Source organism: Rattus norvegicus, chromosome 9, assembly GCF_021556685.1.
Source record: "Rattus norvegicus strain SHRSP/BbbUtx chromosome 9, alternate assembly SHRSP_T2T, whole genome shotgun sequence".
In the NCBI taxonomy this organism is placed as follows: Eukaryota; Metazoa; Chordata; class Mammalia; order Rodentia; family Muridae; genus Rattus; species Rattus norvegicus.
The window spans coordinates 29,527,415-29,547,936 of NC_141542.1; the positions used below are offsets into that span (position 1 = coordinate 29,527,415).

Genomic DNA, 20,522 nt, shown 5'->3' on the forward strand with positions numbered 1-20,522 from the left:
ATCAGCGGGAGGAGTAGCGAGTGCCACCTGGACGACGCAGCCCTCCAGTTCCGCACCGCCCTTTCCTCTTCCTCTTAGTCCTCCTTCCTGTGCCGGAAGTGCCTTCCCATTTCCCAAAGCCAGAACTGGAAAAGACCTTGGAGGTCATTTCTAACCCCCTCCCCATCCGTTTTTTTCCATTCTCTTCCCTCTATCCTTGATTATTTCTCTACAGTCTGTACCGCGCCCTCCAAAACTGAAAAGGTAGTAACAGATAAAAACAAGGAACATTTTATTTGAGTCCAGGGGAATCAGCTTTGGGCAGCAGCGGAGGGCAGCTTCACGTAACTCTTCATGGGTGGCAGTGGCCGAATCTTCCGGCCGGCCCAGCCTCCCTTGCGTTGCCACAGCCCACTGTTAGGCCTCTTGCCTAGCCAGCGGTTCCGTCCTGCCTTGCCGATGACCCGCTGGTTATGATTAACGTTGGAAACCCGGCCTACAGTTGCAGTGCACGACTCCAGCACCTGACAAGAGAAGCAGACAAGAATGCACCGGTGGGAGCAAGAGCCTGGCAGGGCAGTGTTGGGAACACTACTCTAGGTGGCTTTTTACACTCAATAAGGGATGGAAAAAGGAGAAACACAAAACATTAGAATGTAAATGTGGGTCTGACAGAATGAATGAAAAGTTGAACACACACACACACACACACACACACACACACACACACACACACAACACCCCTGAATCTGTTTTTGTTTTTGTGGTTTTCTTTTGGAGTCAGGGTCCTGACTGTTCTGCATCCCTGCCTCTGGCTCTTGAGAGATGGGATTAAAAGCCAGTTCCAACCTGATGATTCAACCCACACCTATCTTTTCCTGGAAAAGCCTAGGTAGCTTCTTTTGCCTCATCTGGAATGCTGGGATTACAGACATGTACCGCCATGCTTGGCTGGGAAAAGGCATTCCATTAAGGCACCGACCTGAGGAGGCCTGCTTACTCAGGAAGCGAAGACCAGAGCACACACAAATGGAACCTGGCACCATACACTTGGGAGATAGTGAGGTGCATTCCACAAACCCCCTCTGCTGACTCCTCCCATTTGTGGCCACACACCTGCATTTGCCTCTTCGAGGGCAGCTGGATAATGGCTGTTCCATTCACCTTCCGGAGCAGCACACCGCATGTCCCTGGGGAAGGGAGACATAGCTTTGCCACCCTCCACAAATCAGAGGGAGGTTGCCGTGGGGATCTTGGGTCACACGCTACCCTTACTTTGTCCTTTGGGGCACATGAAACACAGAAGACCATACACTATGATTTAGGATAAAGCAAGGCACATATTCGTCCTCTTACTGTTTGTTTTCTTCTGTCCTTGGAACAGATGTGGGCCTAAAGGGTTCACAGGAGTGATAGCAGGTACCCCTGGGTCTTCCCAACTGTGGGAAGAGGGCAGCGTTCGGGTCCATACCTGCAGCTCGGATATACTGGGCTCCTCGGCCAGGCTCGCTCTCTACATTGTTGATGAGGGTCCCCACAGGCAGCGCCCCAAGCGGATGTGCATCCCCTTCCTGAGCAGCCACTGCCATTCTGCCGATGTGGTTAGAGTTCAGGATTGTATCTCCTGCCTTCATGTTTTCTGTGGCAATGATCCAGCGTTTCCGGCTGCCCCCGGCAACCAGAGCTATGTCTGCAGACCTGTTCAGGATGACGGACAAAGCCCACGTTTTCTGAGAAGCTACAAAAGAGCAGTTCAGACCACACCATCATCACTTCCCACCCCAAACTTGCCTACAAGGATCGTAGCGGACTATCACAACCTTCTCCTCAAAGGGTTCTGGCTCGGTCCCCTTTTCTGGCCGGAACCGGAGAAAGTCAATCATTCGATAATTCTGCTTGTGGCCTCCACCAATACCATGCACTCGGATGCGGCCTAGAGTCAGGAGAGTTCAGGGCTGTGATTAAGGTTAGAAGAGCTCTCAACATTAACAGACCTTGCCTAGACTGGACAGTAGCACTCCCTCGATATTATATCACACACAGAAAAGTGACAAAGGGCTGGTGGTGTGGCTCAGCCATAGACAGCTTGCCTTATAAGGCCCCAAGTTTGAGCCATAGCATGTGGGTGTGTGGAGGCCAGGGCATCCTTGAAGAAGCACTGAGGTAACACTTGCATGGCTCAATACAAGTACGATTACTAAGATTGTATAAAACAAAAGTTTTCAGGTTATTGAATTCAGTAGACTTACTGGGAGGGATATAAATCGGACTCACACACACTTTAAACCGTTATGAATTTTGGGCACTTTGGTTGAGCTGGTTATATTTCTGTGTGGTCTGTTCTTCAGCTTCAACAGTGAGCCACACAGCAAAACGCACCTCACTGACATCTTACAAGCCACAGTACACTGCCTTAGACATCCAGGGCCCTAATGCAGTCTCCCCCCCACCCCGGATGCTCCCGGCCCTTTCTCCCACCTGTGTGGTCTCGACCCCCAGACTTCCTCATCTTCACTGGTTTAACTGTGTACTTGATACGACTCTTCCAGGACACAAACTTAGCGCTGCGGTCCGCAGACATATGCACTGGGCGGTGAGCGGGCAATGCCAGGGCAGAGGGCAGCTGAAGGAGGACATTGCTCTGTATTTCGGGATTAAAAAGAAAATCCTCTTTCAGAGAACCAAGGGAGAAAGCACACGGATCAAGTCTGGCTTGTAGGCTATTTCCTCCTCAAAGCATCTCAGACCACTGCCCTCAAATCTCTACCCTTCAACTTCCACAAATACCAGCGTAATGTGTTTATCCAGTTACTTGGTAACCATTTGGTAAACCTCTGAAATACTTCTCCGAGGAGATGTTTTTCCTTCATCAACTTCTAATTCGTTTCAAGTTCTTGCCCGGAAATAGAAACCTTTCCTTGCCTGAAGAATTCATTTTTCCAGAGCTGGTAAATTCCACACACCCATATACCACCATTAGCAGCAGTGACCTTTGCCCTCTGCACGTTTTCAGGAATTTTCAAATATGAATAAAAATAACTACTTTGCTTTTCCACTTGCTGTAGACCCAGTGTTAGGTTTAGTTTGGAATATCAAATATATATTTGCTAAATTTTGCCAAGCTTAGCCTGAGAAATGCTGAGAAGCAAGGTCAATAATTTCTTTTTTTAATAATTTTTTAAAGATTTATTTATTTGTATGAGTATACTGTAGTTGTCCTCAGACACACCAAAAGAGAGCATTGAATCCCATTACAGATGGTTGTGAGCCACCATGTGGTTGCTGGGATTTGAACTCAGGACCTCTGGAAGAACAGTCAATGCTCTTAACCACTGAGCCATCTCTCCAGACCCCAATAATTTCTTTTTTTCTGTGATTCACCATTGCCCACTTCAGACCCACTGGTTGACATTCCCTAATATCAGCCACAACCTATCCACACATTAAAATGGTTAAGAGCACTGGTTCTGGTGTGAGGTGTGTAGGTCAGAGGTAAAAGTGCACAGCATGAGCAAGGCTCTAGGTTTAATTTGAAGTACGAGAGCAAAAACAAAAGCAAGCTCTGAAGTCAGTCTGTCAAGCCCCAGAAGGTGTAAGACTTAGACTGTTGACCAGTGTTCTCATCTGCAAAATGTGCACAACTTTCAGGAGTTCCTTTAATTCAGTCCTCTATTCTGCTTGGTTTGCGGTTGGCACATTAATGTTACCATTGCAACCTGTTTAGTAAAGATTTGCAAAAGTACTTGGAAGCCAGTATCTCGCTGACGAATGGAGCTTTCGGAGAGAGCAGCATTTACAAACAGCAAAGGATGAAGGCAAGTTTACCCAAGGTCACGTGATCCCGACTAGCCTTGAGGGATCACTGACACCCCAGGCGGATTTTATTTCCCAGGTAAGCGGATTACCTGGCCAACAGGAAGCAGAGTCGGAACCCGGGCGGTAATGGCCGGGGATGCCAGGCTCAAGGAGCGCAGAGCACTAGCCAGCGCGCACAGGGCCATGGAATGGTCAGATTCCTCCGTACAGAACTCGCTTTTACCTTTACCCAGAGCCTGGTGCTCTTAAATGACGTTTCATTCGGGGTACCGTCGCTTTTCAATGACGTAAGAGAGGCGGGCACAGAAGTGCAGCGCCGTAAGATACAAGCTTTCTTTCTTCCCTAGAACAAGTTCTTAGCCAATCATTGGAAGGCACTGAGGTCACATGATGGAAGACAGTCCCCGCCCCTCAGAGCCGTCAAAACAATTGCCTCGAGCGGCAGCCATGATATATTTAAAGGAGCAGTACCCACGAAGGCGGCAGCGGGACCAGCAGACTGCAGGTGAGTCTTTGGGAGTACCCCTGGGGCTGAGAATTAAGATTACACTAACTCTTATTCCCACATTCTGGGACAAATGAGTAAGTCACTTCCTACTAACCTCACAAAACTTCAGACTGACTCAAAAACTCCGCCCCCCGCGATTCTTCCCCGCCCCTCGGCGTCCAGACAGACAGTAGGACAACCTGCCCCGCCCCCTGTGGGAACCCCTGACTCCGTGACCTCGAGCTTGTCCGCTGTCGGGTCTTGGTCAGCGACTCTGCCCTCACTTCCACCTTCCTCTCCCCTCAGCCCTCGAAGATCTTACTTCTGTCCTTACCCTCGGCTCTCAGGGCAAGTTAGGACCCTTAGACACTCCTGATTGTAGGCCCCCAGGCTTGGATAGCCTGCGCTCAGCGCCTTTCTCTATGACCCCACTGTGCACGGCAGATCTGCTACGCTTCCCTGGACCATCCGGCACTTGAGAGGCAACTTAAGGTGCCTGTTAGGTGATTATGTCAGACAAAGCCATGAAAGGCGGCTATTGCGGTAATCCAGTCGGGAATCTGTAACCAGGTCTCCCTTTAACAGGCACACCACACCCATTGCTTCAGGTCTCAGATTAAATCGGTCTTTCTTTCCCTTATTGGGAGAAAGTAACTCCTCAGAGCTAGAACGAGGAGATTGAGGAAGAAGGGACATTAGTACGAGTCTCTGAAGAACCTGTAGGCTGAAGGAGGGAGGGTGTTTGTCCTGGGTGGGGCTCTGTGCCAGGTCCTCTGGGAGGCTGTGAGGTGGTGACAGAGAAGGGGTGGGACTGCCGGACTTCTGGACTTTGGGCAGTACAAATCCTTCTAAATCCTTAGTTGCAGGTCAGAGTTTCTTCCGGGCTCTGGCCTGGGAGCCACCTGAAACCAAGGGCTTCTGCTCTGTACACAGGTAAGGAGACTTCGGAAATGAGTTTGGAGGAAGTAGGAAGACAGTCTGAATTCTGGGGGTGGGGTGGGCTGGGAAAGTTAGTTGGAAAGGAGTTTAGCAGGTCGGGAGGTGCTGGGCTTAGTCCCTTGCTGATGCAGTCTGAAGACCTTCAACCTTCCAAGCCCTGTAATAACCACTGCTGTTTCCTCTCCCCCTCCTTCACTAAGCTTGGGTCCTTCCCCTTTATATTGGGACAGTGCTTTCTGCACAGCTCTTCCACCCGCCCTCTGTGATCCTTACAGTGCTTCACATCCCCTGCTTCCTTTTCCTAACCCATGCTCTCTCTCCAATTGCCAAGTCCTAAATTCCTCTAGCTCTAAGCCCGCCCGATTGTTCTACAGATCTTTATTGAAGTTCATTCCTCTCCCTCACCTTACTTTTACGGTTAGTGCGGTGGAATTTCCTCCTCTTTACCTAGGCCCTTTCGTCAGCTTAGTCACGGGGGTCTCCCATCCTCTTCCCTTCGTGTGGATGCCCACCAGTCTCTAACATTGTGTCTTTCGTCGTTTCCACCTGAACTCTGTGGTTTCTCTTTAGCTGAGGATGTCAGGCCTGGTATTGGGGCAGCGGGATGAGCCTGCAGGGCACCGGCTCAGTCAAGAGGAGATCTTGGGCAGTACCAGGTTGGTGAGCCAAGGGCTGGAGTCCCTACACAGTGAGCACCAGGCTGTGCTACAGAGCCTGTCCCACACCATCGAGTGTCTGCAACAGGGAGGCCATGAGGAAGGACTGGTGCATGAGAAAGCCCGGCAGCTGCGACGGTCTATGGAGAACATTGAGCTGGGACTCAGCGAGGCCCAGGTAAGAATCAGGGGTGATACCAAGTGTTCCAGTTATCTGATGCAAGTTTGGGGTCACCTTGTCCTAGAAACTTGGATTTGTTAATTCATTAAATATTCATTAAGTGACTACTGTGTGTCTCAACTCTTGTGAATGCTGGTGGTGCATTACAGAACAACACTGAGTAATTCCTCTCTGAGCTGATATTATAGCTGGGGGGATAGCTAGAACACAGGTCCATAAGTAAATGATTTACTGTGCCAGAGTAATCATTGCTGAGGACAGAACAAAGACAAAGACAGAAGGGAAGGAGCTGGAGAGATGGCGCTGGCTGCTCTTCCAGAGGTCCTGAGTTCAATTCCCAGCAATGGTGGCTCACAACCATCTGTAATGGGATCCGATGCCCTCTTCTGGTATGTCTGAAGAGAATGTAGTCATAGACATAAAATAAATAAATCTTTAAGAAAGGAGGGAAGTAGGAAGAGGATGCATTTTCACACAGATTGGTCATAAAATAACCTCACTTTTGAGCAAAGATTTGAGGGTGAAAAAGGAAGTCATGGGATAAAGGGTTCCAAGCAGGTAGGACAGGTGCAAAGGCTTTGCGTGGAGCCTGGGGTGAATTTAGTGATTTACAGCGCTGGTGTGGCTTTCTACAGGGTACACAGTGAGTGAGGGGACACAGTAGATCACTCCGGGGGAGGAAGGATGCCATCAGAGACATCCACAGATAGTGTGGAGCCGGCAGGCTGTCCTGGGGTTTTTTGCTTGTCTGTTGAGAGAGATGGGAGCTGTTGGGACGTCTGAGGAGGGATGGGACTCAGCCTGGGAGAGAGTAGAACTAGAGACTAACAGAGACAGGGAGGCCTGGGAGAGGCTGCTATTGTCTAGGTAGGAACTGGCAGTTTGGCATCTGATGAAAACAATAGGGGTGCTGGCAGCTGGGGTTAGTTTATGTATTTAATTCCGTTCATTCATTTATGGATTTAGTTATTTATTTTATGTATATGAGTATACTGTCACTCTCTTCAGACACACCAGAAGACAGCATTGGATCCCATTACAGATGGTTGTGAGGCACCATGTGGGTGCTGGGAATTAAACTCAGGACCTCTGGAAGAGCGGTCAGTGCTCTGAGCCTCTGACCCATCGCTCCAGCCCGAGTATTTCTCTTTTTTAATTCCATTCATTTATTTTATATATACAGGTGTTTTGTCTGCATCTATGAGTATATGCTACCTGTAATCTAGTATGTGCAGAGGCCAGAAGAGGCCATTGGAGCCTCTGGAACTGGAGTTACAGGTGGCTGTGAGCCAACATGTTGGTGCTAAGAATTGAAGCCAGACCCTCAGGAAGAGCAACCAGTGCTCTCTTAATCTCTGAGACATCTCTTCACCCAGTATTTCTCAACCTGTGGGTTGTAACCCTTTGGAGGTCAAGTGACCCTTTCACAAGGGTCACATATCAGACATCCTGCATATCAGATATTATGATATTAGTTATGATATATCATATCAGATATTAGTTATGAAATAGCAATGAAATAATCCTATGGTTGGGGGTCACCACAACTTGAGGAACTGCATTAAAGGGTTACAGGATTAGGAAGGTTGCGAACCACTGCTCCAGCCTCCTGTGAACCTGTTCATGGTAGAGTTCTTGCCACTCACTCCTGCTTGTTGCTTCCTCTCCGTCATCTCCTGGAGGCCACCTGTCCCCTGGATGCTCTTTCCCAAAAGCCTGGAGCTCATACGATGTCCCACCTAGGTGATGCTGGCTCTGGCTAGCCACCTGAGCACAGTGGAGTCTGAGAAGCAGAAGCTGCGGGCCCAAGTACGGCGGCTCTGCCAGGAGAATCAGTGGCTCCGGGACGAGCTGGCGGGCACTCAGCAGCGGCTGCAGCGCAGCGAGCAGGCTGTAGCCCAGCTGGAGGAAGAGAAGAAGCACCTGGAGTTCTTAAGGCAGCTGCGCCAGTATGACGAGGACGGGCACAGCATGGTGAGTGTGTGAGCCAGCGTTTGCTGGGACTGAAGGCAGGGCAAGCGTCCCACTGTCCCGCAGTGAATGTCAATGCCTTTCGCGTTTCCACTTGAAAGGATTTTATTTTCAGCCTTGGTACCAGCTCCAGATAACAGGGGTCAGGGGACGATCTTGACTTGTTCCGTCGACTTAAGTCTCATGTGTACGCCCCTGGAGAGTGGGCCGACAGTTCTTGTTCTCACAGCTAACATTATGTGGAACAAGACGGACAGTCAGACAGCTCGAACCCAGAATCCTAAGGCCTACAGTTAGGGAGAGCACAGCCCACTTTAGCAAGAGACTCCCCTACAGTCTTCTCTCAAGCTCCATGAAATTCAGCCCTGGAGCTGGCGTTTATGTATCCCTGTGCCCTATGAGTGCAGAGAGAAGGAGACTAGGAAAAGTCCCTGTCTTCTCAGGCCTGTAATGTCTGCAGAACTGGGCTCACACAGGAGGCTCGGATGTGACTGAACGAAGCAGCAAGCACACAGTGTGGACATGGCTCAGCCAGAGTACAGGGACTGCCACGTGGATAGGTCCCTGAGGGCTGGCATGGTCAGAAGCCTTCAGAGAGGAGGTCAGGTACAGAAAAGACTGCAGGGCTGGAGTGCTATTCTGCCCATAGACGGTGAAGAGATAATTTGCCTGGGACACATGGGCGAGCCTGAAGAAGAAAAGTACATTTTCCCTAAGCCCACACTGACCAAAGGGAATAGTCAGCCCAAGGCAGAGCTAGACACTTGGGGTACGTGTCAGTGAGCACAGACATACTCCTTCCCCTCAGGAGAGACAGGATAGACATATAATCAGTGTAAGTGCACAGGGACCGCCATGGCTATAATTACGAGAGGTATCTGAGAGAGGGAGAATAGGGTGTTAGAGAGAGACCTTTATGGATGAGAAATAGAGTTGTGCGATTTTGTCTGGGACATCCCTGGCTTTCACATCCAGGAGGCCTGTGCATGACTGGGTCAGCTGCTGGTCTTTTCCAGGGGCAGAAGCCTTCAGGCCCATTGCTTGGTGCTTTTGTGGCTTAGAAGAAGCCCGATGAGGCCACTGGGGTCTGGCATGCTGTCCCTTTTCTTTCAGGAGGAGAAGGAGGGAGATGCTAGCAAAGATTCCCTGGATGACCTCTTCCCCAATGAGGAGGAGGAGGACTCCAGCAACGACTGTGAGTCTGCCTGTGGGGCTGCAGGGTGAGGGCAGCAGGAAGCTGCTTCAAGCTATGGCCCAGTCTGAGTAGGATCTCCACATCCAGAGATAAGTTCCCCACTTCCTTTGGAGACTGGGTTCCTTCCCTCCCCGGTACCCGTCAGCATTTAATGAGTGTGCTGTGCACTAGGGTTACCAAGATGAAAAGGATGCTGGTCCCACTAGTGAGTTCACAGTCTAGCAGAAAATAACCCCGGGCTGGAGCCGCAGGCATTCCTCAAGCCTTTTGTATTTGTGCTTTGCTGGACACCCCTAGCAAATGTTAGTTGAGTGATTTACTAAGAGAATAGATAGGATTGTGGGGGGCATTGGTGCAAGGGTGTGGTTAAGGGAATAGCTGTGGGGCGGAGTCTCCTTTGAGAACCTGGCAAGGAGCAGCCAAGAGAAAGGGTGGGCAGAGGGGAGGGCAGGCAGCAAGGGAAAAGGAGGAGTCCTCTGAGGAAATGCCCTGTCTTTTTTGGGATGAGTTAGTGTCCCGTGGTCAGGGTGCTGCAGCGGCCCAGCAGGGTGGATATGAGATCCCAGCAAGGTTGCGGACCCTGCACAACCTGGTCATCCAGTATGCAGCTCAGGGTCGCTATGAGGTGGCTGTGCCACTCTGCAAGCAAGCGCTAGAGGACCTGGAGCGCACATCTGGCCGAGGTCACCCTGATGTGGCTACTATGCTCAATATCCTGGCTTTGGTGTATCGGTGAGTGCCACTGTCCTCTGTTGTCTATTGCAGCTCACATCCTACCTTCCTCTCCTCTCTGCTGGGCCTCCCAGGTATACCTTGCAAGGGTTTGTCCTCCACACTGGAACCCTCACTTTCTCTGATCCTGAAGCCCCCACCTCAGAGAATACTTATCTCTCAGGCTCTCTGGAGAGGGTGTGTGTGTCTTATTCTGTTTGTGGCTTCCTCTTGAGATGGCGGTGTCTGCAGCCTGGTGTGTTGGGCCTTTCGTCCTGTCCTAACAAGCTTCCTGACATCAGGGGTCCCCAGTCTCTCAGTGTGCCTCTGTTCTCTCGGTCTCTGGAAGGAAGTGAGGAAGGAGAAGGTATGGGGACAGAGTTCATGCTGATGCCCATCCTTTCCGCTGCTTTTCAGGGACCAGAATAAATACAAGGAGGCTGCTCATCTGCTGAACGATGCCCTCAGCATCCGGGAGAGCACCCTGGGCCGGGACCACCCAGCCGTCAGTATCCCACCCACTCCCTCCCCTCTGTCTCTGCTGTCTTGGCCTCTCAGTCCTCTGTGTGCTGCTCTCACCACTCACCACATGCTTAGGAAGGAGGCTTAAGAACGTTCAGGCTCTGTCTAGTGAACTCAGTGGTTCTCAGTTCTCTGAGGCCCAGGGACTCCTTTTTATGTTGCTTGCATTTTATATTAATGTTTAGTAATTATACAAAATGACAGGTTTTTTTTTTTTTTTTGGTTCTTTTTTTTGGAGCTGGGGACCGAACCCAGGGCCTTGTGCTTGCTAGGCAAGTGCTCTACCACTGAGCTAAATCCCCAACCCCCTTTTTTTTTCTTTTCTTTTTTCTTTTTTTCAGAGCTGGGGACCGAACCCAGGGTCTTGCGCTTCCTAGGCAAGCGCTCTACCACTGAGCTAAGTCCCCAACCCCCCTTTTTTCTTTTCTTTTCTTTTTTCTTTTTTTCGGAGCTGGGGACCGAACCCAGGGCCTTGCGGTTGCTAGGCAAGCGCTCTACCACTGAGCTAAATCTCCAACCCCCAAAATGACAGGTTTAATTGAGACATTTTCTTTCAAAAAGTCCTTTTCCCTCTATTTCTTTTTATGCGTCTGGGTAGTTTACTGGCATGTATATCTGTGTAGCACGTATGTGTACAGCACCTATAGAGGCCAGAGGAGAGCACCGTATATGGGTGCCGGGAATTAAATGTAGGACCGCTAGAAGAGCAGCCAGTGCACAGAGCCTCTGAGACATCTCTCCAGCATGTATATGAAGTACTCTGACCACATCTGGCGCCTCTGGTCTCCCATGGTACATGTATTCATGTGTACGTTCCCACATGTAGACACATACATTAAGAACTTTTTAAAAAGGTCAAGTTCTAGAACACAGCTTTGAGTAGGGACAGAGTGCCAAGCATTGGATGGGTTGTCCACGTTGAGAAAATGAATGATGACAGCTCTGGAAAGGAGGTGATCTTGAGAGAACAGTTCCCTCTGACGTCATATGAGGTAGGCAGGGAGGCCGCAGCTCAGCAGCCCCAGGGCGTTGACCTCCTACCAGTGATGCCCATGCTTCTGCCCCTTGCTCACAGGAGCAGCATGGTGTCCCAGAGTCTCCCAAGTCTGAGTCTAACACGTGCACAGTACCCATGGCTCTTTGGCTTCCCCTGGCTAAACGCACGGGACTGCAGCAAGAGAGAAACCACCATCAGAAATTCTTCCCAGTCCCTCTAGAGGGCGATACCCTCACCACCTAGAACTTAAACCATTCTGTTCATAGTTTATCTTTCCAGACTTTGGCTCTCGTGGTACAGTGTCTCTGTCTGTCCACATCCCTTTTGAAGTTATTATGTGACAGGGTGGCCAAGGCGGGGAGTTATCCAGAGGTCAGAGGAGCTGACCAGAGTTATCCAGAGCTTGCTGGAGTTGGTTCTCTCTGCGCCTTGTGAATTTAGGTCCGCAGGCTTGGCAACAAGCATTTTCCCTGCTGAGCCATCTGAAGCCTCAGCCTTTGCAGAACCGGTGTGTGATGGGGGCTGGCCTTCCGTTGCAGGTGGCTGCCACGCTCAACAATCTGGCCGTGCTGTATGGCAAGCGGGGCAAATACAAGGAAGCAGAGCCGCTGTGCCAGCGGGCACTGGAGATCCGAGAGAAGGTGCCTGCTCTTCCCTCCTCTCCTCCCCTTGATGGGCTTCTCCTCGTCTTCCTACTTCCCTCCCCCTTCTCCTCATGTGCACGTACTCAGAATCATGGTCATCCGTCTGCTCTTTTGCTCTTTCTCAGGTCTTGGGCACCGACCATCCGGATGTGGCAAAGCAGCTGAACAACTTGGCCCTCCTATGTCAAAACCAGGGCAAGTACGAGGCCGTGGAGCGCTATTATCAGCGGGCACTAGCTATCTATGAGCGCCAGCTAGGGCCGGACAACCCTAACGTAGCTCGGACCAAGAATAACCTGGTAAGGAAGAGACAGGAGGGTGGAAGGAGCAGGTGGGGAAGGCCTCCCATGTGGGTCCTGGACTCAGAAAGCATCAGGATGGACTTTACTCCTTGGCCAACTTGGCGCCTGTCTCTAGGGCTGCCTCTGAGGATGAAGGGTCTGCTTCATTCTGCTGCCCGAGGCTCCCATCTGCAGCCACTTTAACCCCCGCAGCCAGAACAGGTTGAATGAGTAGGGTCTCTGGGGACAGATGCCAAGAAGTGGAGCTGCCTGCGTCTGCCTGAGACCTGCCTCCTTCAATCTCTTGCTCCTGGGTTTCTGTTGCTGTCTCCTAGGCTTCCTGCTACCTAAAGCAGGGCAAGTACTCTGAGGCTGAGACTCTGTATAAAGAGATCCTGACCCGTGCCCACGTGCAGGAGTTCGGATCTGTGGATGGTGAGTGTCAGGTCTGAGAGCAGGGCTGCACTGGGGACCCCAAACCCCTTCAGTCCAGCCTTGTTGGCTCCCCAGATAGTGTCCAGGTCTGCTCTCTTACCTCCTGACACAGTGTCTCATCCTCAGATGACCATAAGCCCATATGGATGCATGCTGAGGAGCGGGAGGAGATGAGCAGGGTGAGTTGGGCCATCCTGAGCTGGCTGCTCCCAGGGCCTCAGACTTCAGCCTGTCTTACCTTAGCTACTCACTCCCTTGCCTGATCCTCAGTGCACAGCGCCTTTCCTGAGCCAGTCTGCACCCTAGTCCATGCCTACCTGCCTCCTAGCATCTTTCTCTTCTCATCCCCAGAGCCGGTCCCGTGAGAGCGGCACGCCCTATGCAGAGTATGGAGGGTGGTACAAGGCCTGCAGAGTGAGCAGGTGAGCTGCCAGAGGTCAGAGGTGGAGTCTCTGACGCTCCTTGGTCCAGCCTCCTGATCCAGAGCCTTCTTCTTTCCCACTTCCTCTGAGTCCTTTCTCTGCCCCCTCCTGTCCTTTTCCATTGTGTTTTGTAGTATTTAATGTATGCAGGGCCCGTGTGTACTCTGTCCTTTCCATTGTGTTTTGTAGTATTTAATGTATGCAGGGCCCGTGTGTACTCTGTCCTTTCCAATCTGTTTTGTAGTATTTAATGTATGCAGGGCCCGTGTGTACTCTGTCCTTTCCATTGTGTTTTGTAGTATTTAATGTATGCAGGGCCCGTGTGTACTCTGTCCTTTCCATTGTGTTTTGTAGTATTTAATGTATGCAGGGCCCGTGTGTACTTGGCAAGTGTTCTGCACTGGGCTGTGCTCTCACCCCATTTCCTTATCCTTCTCCCTGCAGCCCCACGGTGAACACGACGCTAAGGAACCTAGGGGCTCTGTACAGGCGCCAGGGAAAGCTGGAGGCAGCTGAGACCCTGGAGGAGTGTGCCCTGCGCTCCAGGAAACAGGTCAGGAGCCCACACCTCAGGGCAATGGTGTGTCTCAACCTGGCGCTTGGGAGGCGGAGGTAGGAGGGAGTTCTGGGCTAGCCTTGGTCTTTACTAAGATCCTGGATCAGGGATGGCTAGCTCAGTACTTAGGAACCTTTGCTGCTGTTGGCCAGAACCCAGGTTCAGTTCCTAGCACCCACCTCAAGCAGCTCATTGCTGCCTCCCGCTCAGGGCCGGAGGATCCAATGGCCTCCGGCTCCGTGGGTTCTGCATGCATGCGATGCACACATCACCCAGGCACACACAGGGAACAAGGTGAATACAGTTCTGTCTCAGAGACAGGGTTTCTGTGTGTATCCCTGGCTCTGTAGACTCTGGAACTCGATCTGTAGATCAGCCTTGAACTGAGATCCACCTGCCCGCCTGTTTCCAGTGCTAGGACGAAAGGTGTGCACACCACTGCCCAGCCAGTAAATACATCGTAAGAAGAAGACCCCGTCCCAAAGGAAAATAGAAGTCCAGATCGGAGGGACAAGAAGGAAAGGCTGGGGACAAGGGACAAGGGACTACTTGGGTGTCTTGTGCAAGTGCCGAGAGGGGACCTAGTCTCATGGCTGTGGTGGTTTAAAGAAAGTTCTTACTCCAAACTGTCCCTTTGTCTGGGCACAGATATGAGATTTCTTTCATAGGTGGTGTGGTGGTTTCTAATCCCAGCACTCAGGAGGCTGAGGCTGAATAGTACTGAGTCTGAGGCGAGCCTGGGCTTTGTGTAGCTTAAGTTACAGAGTAAGGCCTTATCTTAAAATCCAAACCAGGGCTGATAAGACAGCTTCGTGGGTAAAGGTGCTTGCCGTGCAGGCCTGATGACCCGAGTTCTATCCCCGGAACCCACACAAAAGTGGAGGCAGAGAACAGACTGCACAGAGTCGTCTTCTGACCTGCACACCCATTGTACAGCGCGTGCGTTTCTTTCCCATCACACACGATAATGAGACTGCGTGGACAGAGACACAGGATCTTAGGGTTTGCTGGCCAGTCAGTCTAGTCAAGCTGGCAAAGTGTTGTGAGACTTTGTCAGAAAGAAACTGCCGCCGCCTCACAGAGTGCAACCAGTTCACTAGACGGAGCTACGGAAGGGCGACCCTTCCTGTTCACCTGCACGAAGCAGGTGGGGTTGAGGAGAGGCCCAAGTCAGAACTTTTCCAATTGCAGGTCTGAGCTGACTTAAAAGTGGCCATAGTTACTCCACAGAAGTCTGTGTAAGGATGTACTAGAACCACACAAAGGAAATTGCCCAGTTGTTTAGTGAGGTGCATAGTAAGGAGGGGATCTGCCCTGCAGTGGCTGCTCACAGAACAGGCTGAGAGCTGCAAGAGCCACATCCTGGACTTAGGGACTGTGAGGGCCCAGCTCCTTCCTTCTACTTTTCTTTCTTAATTTATTCCTCTCTTATATTACATCCCATCTGTAGTCTCCTGTCCTCCCTCTCCTCCTCCATTTCCCTTCAGAAAAGAGCAGGCCTCCCAGGGATATCAACCAAACATGGGGCACAGACCGCCCAGATCAGGGTTGGACGAGGCAAGGCAGTATGAGGGAAAGAGTCCCACTGTTAGGAGCCCCATAAGAACAACAAGCTGTACAACCGTAATGTGTGTAGAGGACCCAGCTCAGAACCACACAGGCTCCCTGATGGTCACTTCAGCCTCACTTCAGTGAGGCCCTGTGAGCCCTGGGTAGTTGATTCTGTGAGCCATGTCCTTGTGCTGCCCTTTTTTTTTTTTCGGAGCTGGGGACCGAACCCAGGGCCTTGTGCTTGCTAGGCAAGTGCTCTACCACTGAGCTAAATCCCCAACCCCTCCTTGTGCTACCCTTAACCCCTCTGGCTCCTCCTAGATCTCCAGGCAGTGTCAGGTGTGGGCTCCCACTCATAGCATGGGTCTCAGGGTGGACCAGTCATTGGCTGGCCACTACCACAAGTTCTGTACCATCTTTGCCCCAGTGCATCCTATAGGCAGGACAGACTGTAGGTAGAAGATTCTGTGGCCAGGTTGGTGTCCCAGGCCCTTCACTGTCTTTGTCTCTATCTTCCAATACTGGGAGTCTTTGCTGGGTGACCCTCATAGATTCCAGAGAGTTTCCATTGCATGAGGTCTCTTCTAGGTCACCCCTGAAATGCCCCCTAATCCCAGTCTTCTTTCTCAGTACTCGTTGTTTTAGAAATGTGTGTGTGTGTGTGTGTGTGTGTGTGTGTGTGTGTGCATGTGTTATGTTGCCTGCACATCTGTGTACCGCATGCATGCAGTGCTCACTGAGGTCAGAAGAGGGCACTGAATCTAGCTCTGGAGTTACAGGCCTTGTAACTTGAGCTGCCCTTCGGTGCTGGGAACTGACCGTGTCCTCTGGAAGAGCAGCCAGTGTCTTTGCGGTGGGCCATGTTCCTAGCATCTCCTCCTCTTTTCCCCAGGGTACTGACCCCATCAGTCAGACCAAGGTGGCCGAGCTGCTGGGGGAAGGTGATGGTAGAAAGACCATGCAGGAGGGCCCTGGAGACAGTGTGAAGTTCGAGGGAGGTGAAGATGCGTCAGTGGCTGTGGAGTGGTCAGGGGTAAGTCTGCTCATTGCCCTGCCCTGCCCTGTCTTGCTGGCACCGAGAAACTCCGAGGTTATATTTCTCCAAGTTGGTACAAGGTATCAGTCGCCTAGTCTCACCAGTTAGCCCGTCCCGTCAAGCCTGTCCCTGGGGATGTGCTCTTGACAAGGCATTGTTTTCAGTCCCTGGGCTTCAGGGACGGGGACATGTGCAGAGTAAGTGGCCAGAACAGACTTAGAAGCTGGGTGACATGGAGCCCTTGAGCTCCCAATGCCTCTCTCTTCCCTATAGGATGGCAGTGGCACCCTCCAGAGGAGTGGCTCTCTGGGCAAGATCCGGGATGTGCTTCGTAGAAGCAGTGAGCTCCTGGTGAGGAAGCTCCAAGGCACTGAGCCTCGGCCTTCCAGGTATGCAGCAAGGTCGAGATAGGACAAAGCAGGCCGCAGGCCTCTTGGCGCTGGAGAAATGTCCTAAAGTGTCCTACACAGAGGAACACTGGGCTGGCCTCAGCTCTCTCGTTCTCCCTTGTAGCAGCAACATGAAGCGGGCAGCCTCACTGAACTACCTGAACCAACCCAATGCAGCCCCCCTCCAGGTGAGCATGCTGAGGGAGGAGGGACTCCCGAAGGCAGCCCGGGGGCAGCTGGGAAGGTGAAAGACTCACCATAATGAAGGTGGTCTGGGAGACTGGGGCCCTTCTGGAGTCAGGCTGACAGCATGGTATGGGTGCTAGGCATGAGAGACAATGGTGGCGGTCGGCACACCTCTAATCCCAGTGCTGGGGAGGCAGAGGGAGGCAGAAGCCAGTCTGGTCTACAGAGTTCAGCATAGCTAGGGCTACACAGAGAAACCCTGTCTCGAAAGAAAGAGACAGAGAAGAGGGAGACACAGACCGACAGACAGACAGAAAGACAGAGAGGAGAGTTTCTAGCCAGACAATTCAGTCAGAATTAATCAGGAGAGTACCGGCTACTGATGCTCTGTAAACTGGTAATAGTTCCAAAATGACTTAGCGTTGCTGGCCGCGTCATGTATGGTCAGTCATACCCCTTCCCCTGAGGTCTTAGTGAGGAAATAAGAACACCAACAGAATGAAGTCTCCCTCAGAGAAAACAGCAATGCTATTTCAACTCGGTGACCCCCGGTATCAGCTCATTCATGGTACAGGCCAGCATTCTTGGGTTTCCTCCTGTGCTCCTCCGCAGACTGTGCCTAAGCAAGGTCCGAGAGCTTAGGTTGAGGTTAGAGAGTCCATCCTTGATCCACAGACAGTGCAGTCCCTCTACAGGACAGACAGACAGACTCCAGGAGTTCCCAGTGAAATGTGGCTCTCTCTTTCAGACTTCCCGGGGCCTCAGTGCCAGCACCGTGGACCTTTCTTCAAGCAGCTGACATTCAACTCCCTCTTCCAGTCTGCTGGGTCCCTACAACCCTCACAGCATTCCCCATGGCTCCAGTCTCTTCCCCACCTCAATAGGATGGTGAAGAGGGAGCAGTTCAGGTGGAGGAGTGCTGCTTCAAGGGTCTAGGCTCCTTCCCCAGGAAACCCCCCCAACCCCCTTCGGAAGGGCCCTCAGGAAAATATGCTCTCTAGAGTCCTCTAGATTGAGGCTCCCAAGGTGGGGGAAGTGGGTATGCACCTCAGGGATGCGCCTACTGCTGGCTTTTCCGTCAGTTTGGGGCTGGGGCTGGCCAGCTGAGCCGCCCTGCCCTGGCCTCTCTCACCCCTGTTGCCACACTTTAGGTCCATGTATTTCACTGTTTCTGTAATAAACGAATCAGGTAACACCTTGCGTTTTGAGTCTTGATTGATGACTCTTAGGTCCCTTCCCAGGAGAATGAGGGCAATGGTGGATGGGCAGCAGGACTGTTGAATTCTTGGCTTTCTGGTTTCGCTCTGTACCGTCTTTAGCAGGGCTTGGGGAAGGCATCTGGGGGATGGGGAAGGAGGCGCACAAGAAGAAGGTGCTGTGGACTGGGTTGTCAGGGACATGTGGTGGCCATGTGGCAGGACCCTGGAGTCCTGGCGCCACTTCTCCTGCCTGTGAGGCCCTCTGTGGCTTCCTTCCCTCCTCCCAGCTGCTTGGGGGAAGGGAGGTCTAAGCAGGCCTGGGGGGCCCTTCAGGGCCAGAAGGGGGGACAAGGCGCTATCCATCCTCTCGTGCATATCCTGGAGGCCTGTCAGCAGCTGGGGCCCGTCTTCTAAAGCTTGACTTCTTCTGACCCGCCTCCCACACCCCTTGCTGCTTTCACAACAAAGAAAGAATGTGGGGGTGGTGGCGCTGGGGGTGGAGGGTGCCTGGAACAAGGGCTGCTTTGGGCCTCCCCACAGCTGGAGATTTGGCCATGCCCTGACACAGCCCAGACTGCTTGGAGATGGACTTGGGATGAATGTCTGTTTAATAGCTTTCACTGGCTTTCGGAGCCCCGCGTCTCTACCTTGGGTTCAGATTCGTCCAGTGTCAAAGCTGACTCCAGTCACGCACGCCCCTCCCCCTCCCTGGCTACATCTGTTCCACAGGGCACCACAGCTGTGCCCTCCCTGTCTTCTTCTGAGACACCCTGCTGGTCTGTCTCTTGCAGAACTTTGGGTTGCTTAACTCCACCAACTCGGGAGAATACTGGGCAAGCTATTGCTCCAGATCTCCAGGTAGGTTCAGAGAGACCATCTTTCCTAAGGGGCCCACGGGTCCTGAGAGTCACTTTGGTTCTCTCCCGTTCCAGTGGATAGACTAGGCGGTGGGAACAACACCTAGGTCTCCGGCACTCCCCTGAGACTTCCACTGTCCCACCCCCCATCCCTCTCCAGATCCTTCCCTCAACTGCCAGCTCCTCCCCTCGACGGCCGGGAAGGGGGCGTAGGGGGCGGGGCGCCGTGCAGGCGGAGGGGAGGGGGCGTCGGGGGCGTGGCTTGGCGGCGGCGGCGCGCTCGAGGGCTTGGATGTACGGGGCGCGCGCGGCTCCAGCTCCGGACGCCTCGGGCTCGGGCTGCAGCTGCTGCGGCGGCCCCCGCGCTCCGGTCCGCGCGCCCGCTCGCCGACTGCCTTGTACTTCGCCGCTCGTCTGCAGCCCGCCAGGATGGGAGCCCGCCAGCTGCCTCTGCTCAGAGCCCTGCTTCTGCCGTTGCTGGCCGGTGAGTCCCCCAAGGTCTGGGGGGGGGGGGGATCCGAGCCGGGCTTTGAGAAGCGCGGGAGACCCAAGGACTGGAAGGGCCTTGGAGAGGTGGGCTGGGCGGTTGGGGAGGTGGAGAGGCTCGCTGGGGGCTCGAGGACTCGGGGTTGGCGACGCCCCCTTTGCGGTGGCGACACGGTGCACTGGGGCTCGGGGATGCGTTTGCTCCGAGTTCTCCCCGCCCGACCCGAGAGTTTGCTCGAGCGTTGCCCGGAGTCGCCGGCTCCCGGTCTCTGCTGAGAGCTCCTTTTTGGAGGAGCAGCGCCCTCCCATCCCGTGAGAGGGTGCGGACACCCGGGAATGCCCTGGGCCTTGGAGCCCAGGTGAGGGGGGCCGGCCTGGCTCCCGATCCCGACCGAACTGACATGGGGCGCGCCTGGCGCGGAGCTTTGTTACCTATGCCGGCCCGACGCGCCCGGGTGCCTCCCTGCAAGTTCCGGGGCAAAGCTGGAACCCCAGATGGCCCTACGGGTGAGGGCAGGTTAGACTGAGAGGTGCCTCATCTCCTCCTCCAACTAGGCCCGAACCTTGAGCCCACTCGGTGCCAGGGTCGTATCCCGGGAGTGGAAGGGTCCCAGGCTGTAGTGGTGACTAATGAGTGAAGGCCGCTGCCAAAATCGGGCATGGCCGGCTTGCCAAGGTGCGGACGGGCTTTGCTCTCCTGTTTCCTGGATTTCCATCCTGTCCGTGTTCTCGGAGGAATGGATTTTCTCTCTTCCTCAGGGCAGAAAGGCAAAAAAAGAGCTCAACTCTGGCTTTCGTGGAGGGCCTCTCCACTTTGGTGAGGGTGTGCCCCCCCCCAATCTCCAGGGCAAACAAGGGGCACCCTGTCCTGCAGACTTTTATTTCCTGTCTGATCACACCTGAGAGTCAGTCACAACTAAGGTGTTGTAAGTGACTTAACCGGAAATCGCTAAGCTACCCAAATGCCCAGTCTGCTGGTCCCAATCAGCAAGAACCACATGATCCCTCCTTAACCTTCCAAGACAA

At 52.8% G+C, this 20,522-nt stretch overlaps 3 protein-coding genes across 7 annotated transcripts in view; 2 read left to right on the top strand and 1 right to left on the bottom strand.

Moving 5' to 3' along the window:
• Positions 1 to 247: 247 nt before the first annotated feature.
• Mrpl2 (mitochondrial ribosomal protein L2) lies at positions 248 to 4,013 on the bottom strand. Its single transcript, NM_001034136.1, is given in 6 exon segments — positions 248 to 503; positions 1,096 to 1,169; positions 1,451 to 1,677; positions 1,771 to 1,912; positions 2,458 to 2,620; positions 3,885 to 4,013. Coding segments are annotated over 6 exon segments (915 nt in total). The 5' UTR covers positions 3,981 to 4,013; the 3' UTR covers positions 248 to 290.
• Positions 4,014 to 4,194: 181 nt separating this feature from the next.
• On the top strand, positions 4,195 to 18,154 carry Klc4 (kinesin light chain 4). Of its 4 annotated transcripts, none has more exon segments than NM_001432595.1 (17): positions 4,195 to 4,300; positions 5,143 to 5,215; positions 5,792 to 6,055; positions 7,802 to 8,032; positions 9,143 to 9,224; positions 9,737 to 9,956; positions 10,353 to 10,440; positions 11,994 to 12,095; positions 12,224 to 12,397; positions 12,715 to 12,814; positions 12,941 to 12,993; positions 13,166 to 13,236; positions 13,681 to 13,789; positions 16,236 to 16,376; positions 16,653 to 16,768; positions 16,893 to 16,956; positions 17,703 to 18,154. In NM_001432595.1, coding segments are annotated over 15 exon segments (1,860 nt in total). In that variant the 5' UTR covers positions 4,195 to 4,300; positions 5,143 to 5,215; positions 5,792 to 5,797; the 3' UTR covers positions 17,754 to 18,154.
• Positions 18,155 to 19,232: 1,078 nt separating this feature from the next.
• Positions 19,233 to 20,522, top strand: part of Ptk7 (protein tyrosine kinase 7) — a 66,315-nt gene continuing 65,025 nt past the window's right edge. The window contains exon 1 of one of the 2 annotated variants that reach the window (NM_001395741.1): positions 19,233 to 19,494. In NM_001395741.1, coding sequence (NP_001382670.1) covers positions 19,440 to 19,494 — 55 coding nt within the window. In that variant the 5' untranslated portion in view covers positions 19,233 to 19,439. The remainder of the gene's footprint in view (positions 19,495 to 20,522) is intronic. The other variant, XM_087565093.1, reaches the window with a different exon arrangement.